This window comes from Alexandromys fortis, unplaced genomic scaffold (genome assembly GCF_014885135.2).
Source record: "Alexandromys fortis isolate MF-2015 unplaced genomic scaffold, M_Fortis_MF-2015_v1.1 scaffold_240, whole genome shotgun sequence".
Lineage (NCBI taxonomy): Eukaryota > Metazoa > Chordata > Mammalia > Rodentia > Cricetidae > Alexandromys > Alexandromys fortis.
In genome coordinates, this window is record NW_026068133.1 from 1,789,409 (window position 1) to 1,795,975 (window position 6,567).

At 47.8% G+C, this 6,567-nt stretch overlaps 1 protein-coding gene across 1 annotated transcript; it reads right to left on the reverse strand.

Annotated features, from left to right (window-relative positions):
* Window positions 1–279: 279 nt before the first annotated feature.
* Window positions 280–1,526, reverse strand: Nanos2 (nanos C2HC-type zinc finger 2). The gene has a single exon (XM_050126374.1). The coding sequence runs from the start codon at window positions 1,442–1,444 to the stop codon at window positions 1,049–1,051; it is 396 nt and encodes a 131-aa protein (XP_049982331.1). The 5' UTR covers window positions 1,445–1,526; the 3' UTR covers window positions 280–1,048.
* Between the last annotated feature and the right edge of the window lie 5,041 nt (window positions 1,527–6,567).

Genomic DNA, 6,567 nt, shown 5'->3' on the forward strand with positions numbered 1-6,567 from the left:
CAAATGCAGCCTCCCGTCTCCTTCATCTCTATACCCCAGCACCTAAAGGCACAGCCCACTAAATTTAGCCAACCAAGTTCAAAGACCATAGACACCAGGGTCTCAAATATAACTCTAAAACACTTTATTCACTAGAATCCTACCCATATATCCTCATCCCATCTCCAAGCCCAACTCCTAAATAACTTAAAATCCTACTGGAGTTCTTAGTTGACCCTAAAATATTAAAATGTAAGCAGTTGCCACATTCCCATAGGTTCTTAGACTCTGGCTGTGGAACTCACATTGACTTAACACACTCAAGTAACAAAACTGGGGGTGGCAAGGAGATAAACCTCTCACTGGGTGAGGGATCCATCCATGATTGGGGTTGGGGGCAGGAGAAAGTGAGACGGGACTGGTGACGAAGTCAGGGGAGCTGTGGGCTTCTGCTCACTTGAGGCAGCCTGTGAAGCCACAAAGGCCCTGCAGCCTTCCAAGAGGATCCTGACTCTCCTCCAGGTCCTGCTGGATGGCTTGTTCAAGGAACTTGAGGGCTGAACTCGAATGGTCCATGGAGAAACCCGAGTCTGGAGATGCTGGAGATGGTGAAGATAGATGGTTGATTTCACAGTCAGTACCAACATCAAGTTCCTAGCAGTGACGGACCCAGCCAGTCTCTGGCACTGTCTCCGGGTTCTGAAGACTGGCCTGACAGAGCACGATGGAGTACTGTAGGGTGGAGAGTCCAAGGGTTCCCCCAGGGATATTTACTGGGGATCTGAGAAGTCAACAAGGCTAGCTTAATGTCATCAGCAGGCCATCAACATCCAGAAGAAGCCACCAGGATGCAGGGTCCATGGAGAACAGCTCTCACAGTGTCGGGAATCTCTGAGACAGGTGAACCCAGTTGCCAGCAACCCCCAATGTTTCAGGATCCTGAAGACACAGAGAACAGTGGAATCCAGGAACCCCTGTAGGGCTGGTGAGCTGAGGAGAAGGGTACTAGGGTGAGAGCCAGGAGGGTTTGGGGGCGTGGGTGATAGGCATCTCATCTCATGGGTATTACTTATCGCTTGACTTTGCGTCCAGCCGAGTTTCGTCCACCACGACGGTAGAGAGACTGCTGGTTGCTGTTGAGTGGACAGTACTTGAGTGTGTGAGCCTGGTCCCCGGTGGCCCCGCACAGAGGGCACACATAATGCCTCAGGATGGGACACACCACCACGCCTTCAGGTGTCTTCAGCTGGTGTGAGGCATAGACATGACGAGACTCTCCGTTGTTCTTGCAGAAGTTGCATATGGCAGTAAGACTCCCAGAGACCCCCGGTTCCTGCTCCCTCTTCTCCTGGAGCCCGGAGGCCTCTTCATCCTCCTGTCTTTGCCTCCTGTCTTTGATTATATTCAGTATCACCTGGCTCAGGTTAAAGTAGTCCCTCCACATGTCAAAGGGTGGTATGTCCATGACACCTGGTGGCTGTGGGCACTGTGGAGGGACTGGGAGCCAGGGACTGTGAGGTCAGAGGGCAGGAGGAGCAGACCTGTTTGTGGAGCAGAGAGGAGGCACACCCCTTATATACACCCCTAGAGCCCATTCTAAGCAAAGGTGGAGCTTAGATTTAAAGGGCCCACTTCCAGCCCAGGGTTCTTGGCTGACTCCAATCTCCCAGGGAGACTGGAAGCAGCTTGTTTCCAGGTTGCCCCTCCTCCAAGGCATTCCGTGTTTTCTGGAAAGGAATTCCATGGGCCTCAGTTTCCTTCCTGTTCAGTTTAGGGCTTTGCTTATGTCTGTTGCTCATTCTTGATTCCTTCTTCCCTCGGGGATCATCCAGAACCTTATGATTTGACACAACTTCTTTGTTTTTCAAGATAGAATCTCAATCCCTGGCTGTCCTGGAACTTGCTATGTATACCAGGCTGGCCTCAAACTCGCAGAATCTACCTCCCTGGGTGCTAGCATTAAAGGTGTGTATTGCCATGTCCAGCTTGATTTTTTATTACATTTATTTACTCAATAGTGGGGGGCATGTCACATCTTACATGTGGAGACTGGAGGAAAACTTGCAGGAGGCAGCTCCTTCCCCCAAGTGGGGGACCAAACTCAGGTCATCAAGCCTGGTAATAGGCCAAGCTGAGCCACCTCACTGCTGCCAGGTGGGTTTTTGTTGATGTCTGGTATAGTTTGTTTGTTTTTGTTTTTGTTTTGAAACAGACTTACATCTTGTTACATAGTCTTTGACCTCACATCCTTCAATTCAAGGCCTGGGAGTGGGGTTCCTCAGTACCCTTCCCACACAGCTTTTTTTTTTTTTAAAGATTTATTTTATAAATGTACGAGTGTTCTATCTGCATGCACACCTTTATCCCAGGAGAGGGCATCAAATCCCATTAGAGACAGCTGTGAGCCACCATGTGGTTGCTGAGAATTGAACTCAGGACCTCTGGAAGAGCAGCCGGTGCTCTTAACCTCTGAGCCATCTCTCCAGCCCCTGCTACAGCTTTTGACTCTGTCCTGCTTCAGTCTCTGGAGTGCTGAGAGGACAAACACAGAGGTCTGGGCAGTCAGCTCCATGGTAGAGCACTTACCTATCGAGCGTGCTTGAGTCCCCAGGTGGTTTGCCTACTTTTGGGAGGTAGAAAAGTGAGGATCAGAAGTTTAGGAGAGATGGATCAGCAGTTAAAGAGTACTGGCTGCTCTTCCAGAGGACCAGGATTCAATTCCCAGCACCCACATAGCAACTCACAACTGTCTGTTACTCCAGTTCCAGGGAATCTGACACCTTCACAGTAATGCACATAAAATAAATTTAGAAAAGAAGATTTAAAAAAAGATTTCAAGACCAGTCTTAGCTATTTGTAGCCAGTTTGAGGCCAGCATCGCCTATTTAAGATTCTGCCTCAAATAATAGGGGCCAGAGCCGGCTCAGCAGGTAAGAGTGCTTCATGCTCTTTCTTGCATATGATCCAAGTTTGGTTCTGAGCACCAAGGTCAGGCAGCACACAGTTACCTTAATTCCAGCTCCAGGGAAGTCTGATGCCGTTGACCTCTCTGTACCTGTACTCGTGTGCATGTAGATACCCATAATTAAAAACAATGAAGGAGGCTGGAGAAATGGCTGAGCTCTTGAGAGCACTTACTGCTTTTTACGAAGAACCTGAGTTCGGCTCCCAGCACCCATACTGGGTAGCTCACAGCCTGTAACTCCCATTCCAGGGGGTTTGATGCCCTCTTCTGGCCTCGCTGGGCACCCGCATATATGTGGTATACAAAAATCAAGGAGGCACACACACACACACACACACACACATGCACACACACATTTAAAAAAATGAGAGGAGCTAGAGCGATGGCTCAGTGGTTGAGAGCACTGGTTATTCTTCCAGAGGACCCAGGTTCAATTCCTAGCACACACAGGGCAGCTCATACCTGTCTCTGAACTCCAGTTCTGGGGGATCTGACACCCTCACACAGACATAAAATACATGTAGGCAAAACACCAATGTACGTAAAATAAATTATTTAAAGCAAAATCGGAAATTGTAAAGATAAATCTCAAAAAAAAAAAAAACCCACAGCCACACTCTAGGATGTATTCCTAGAATTCTCTTTTGAAATTGTTTTTTGTTTTTTTGTTCCAGGGCTGGCCTGGAACTCCCGCCTCCCTTCTCAGCTGTTGAGTGACAGGTATGAGTCACTGGGCTCATGGACCTAGTATTCTTTTCCTTTTAGCATTTGTGTGTTGTATATGTATGTTGTATATGTGTGTTTTATATTATGTGTTGTTTGTGTTTCATATGTTTTCGTATTGTATATGTGTGTTGTATTGTATGTTGTGTGTATGATATATATTGTATGTGTTATGTTTGTGATGTGTGTTGTATGTGTTTTGTATGTGTGTTATATGTTGTATTGTGATGTGTCTTGTATACACGTGTGTGCATGTGTGTGTTGTATATGTGTGGTTGTGTTGTATGTGTGTTGTATATTTGTGTATGTTGTATGTGTGTATTGTGCTGTATGTCCTATATGTATGTGTTGTGTTTCTGTATATTGTATATGCATGTGTGTTATATGTGTGTGCTGTATATATGTGGGTGCTTGCACTGCAGGACACAGAGGTCAGAGCTTTTAGAAATCAAGTCTCTCCTTCCACTATGTGGGTCCTGAGGATTGGACTCGTTCTCAGGCTTGGAGTTAAAGCGCCTTTCTCCCCTAGGCAGTCTTGCCTGTTCAGCCTTAATCGTCTCAGTAGCCCCAATGAGAGGCAGATACTGCAACGCAGCTACCAAATGGTCTGGTTCAATCCTCACAACTCCATGAGGGGAGCACAGCTATGACCCTGTATTACAGACTGGTAACTGAGGTTCAGAGAGGGAAATTCGTCAGTCTAGGGTCACACAGAAAGGAAAAGCTGGATCCAAACAAGTGCTGACCAGTACTTAGGGTGGGAGGTGAGGACTCTGTTCTTTCCCTGTCATAGAGGATGTGAGACTCAGAGTCAAGAAGGAACACACCCAAGGTCACAAATTGGGAAGATAGCAGAGTTGGGACTGATACCTCTGTGTGTGTGTGTGTGTGTGTGTGTGTGTGTGTGTGTGTGAGAGAGAGAGAGAGAGAGAGAGAGAGAGAGAGAGAGAGAGAGAGATTTTTGTTTCTGCCCCCTCCTACCTCCAGGTAAGTACCAAACCCAGGACCTTGAGCTCACTAGGCAACAACTCTACCTCTGAGCTAAAACCAACCCTCAATGTGTTTATTTTTGAGGCAAGATCTCATGTGGCAAGGCTGGTACTGAACTCTGTAGCTGAAAATGACCTTGAATTTCTGATCCTCTTGCCTGTACTCACCAAGTACTGGGGTGACAGGTGTGTACCCCACTATGCCTGGTGTTTGTAATGCTTGGTAAGCAATCCACTGTAAACCAGGCAAGGTGGTGCATGCCTTTAATCCCAGCACTCAGGAGGCAGAGGCCAGCAGATCTCTGTGAGTTCAAGGCCAGCCTAATCTACAGACATAGTTCCAGGTTGGCTGGAGAAGCACAAAGAAACCCTGTCTCAGAAAACTAAAACAAAAGCAACAGCAACAACACAACATGGCCCTCCGTTGTAGAACCAGGTAGCAGGTTAAGGCGCTGGCCAACAAGCTCTTGAGGACCTGAGTTCAATCCTCAAGAACCACTTTCCAAGTTTTCCTCTGACCTCCACATATGCATGCCTGTGCAGCTTCACAGACATAAATACACATATTGAAACAAATTCGAAAGTCTCATTGTAGCTAGGCAGGGTGGGTGACATGTTCACAAGCCTAGATCTCAGAAGGATCTTGGTTTTGATGCTTGGGTGACAATTAAGACTATCACAGAAAGTCAAAAATACCATTGTGGTCCCATCGTACAGATGAGCAGAAAAAGGTTCCCGAGAGGCTGAGGAGTTGGGCAAAGCTAAGTGGATAGCTGGGACTCACACCCAGAGTAATCTTCAGTCCCATGAACCTACTTATGGAACATAGTCAAGATAGATGAGCAAAGAGGTACTGTAATCCCAGCGAAGGCAGGAATATTGCTGCAAGTTCAAACCCAGTCTGGGCTACAGAGTGAGCAGCATCTCACAACCAGGGAGCCAGGGGAGCTGGGTGAGGCTTGCCTAGCGTAGTACACACTGAGGTACAGGAACTGCAATTAGGGATGTCTGAGTCACTGGCTATGCACATGGGGATAATGCCACACATACTTCAACCAGGGACAACCTTCCAGGCAGAAGAGACACACTGGCTACCGTATGTATGGGAGAGCAAGGCTTCTAATGAGGGCCCAGAACAGCTCTGGATACTACTATATCAGAAGTGGAAGCATGCTGACTCAGGTCTGTAATTCCAGTGTCGGGGAGCCTGAGGCAGGAGGGTCGTGGGTTCTAATCCATCTTGGACTACATAGGGAGACATAGGTATGAGGGAGAGGCAAGTAGCTGAGTTTGAAGCCAGGCTGGTCTGCAAGGCATCAGGCAGTGTGTGTGTGTGTGTGTGTGTGTCTCGACAAAAGGAAAACTGATCATGGTGATAATTTTTAGGGTGTACATTGTTGGGAGCTTCTGAGCCCCCTGTGCATGGTAGAGCCCTCACTGCCTGATCATTGACCATATGATCTCTTTAGTTGAGAGTCTGGTAACGGTAAGGAAAGGCAGGTTTGCAGAACCCAGTAGTAACTACTGCCATTGTTTGGCCACTTCATCCCCAGTGCTTGGCCTGCCATCCTTATTTATTTTCCCCAGTTTCCTGTCCCATCTTGTTACTCAGCTATGGCTGCCTTTCCTCCTGGGCCTCTGGTTGTGGTTTATTTTTTGGATGTTTACAGGTGCCTCTTTAGATAAGCCCAGTCTTGGGTGGGATAGACAGGGGAGGGGGAGACCCGGAGGTGAAATTGACAAGACACTGCCCGGCCTGGTGTTTACTATGTAGGGTTCTGCTACCCACGCCTGGCTCTGCAGGGGTCCATTGCCCTGTTTACTTCTGCATTTCCTCTTCACCCTGACCTCCCCACCCCAGGCTAAAAAACAGATCAAGGGGGTTTCAGACAGGTGGACCTGGTAAGTATT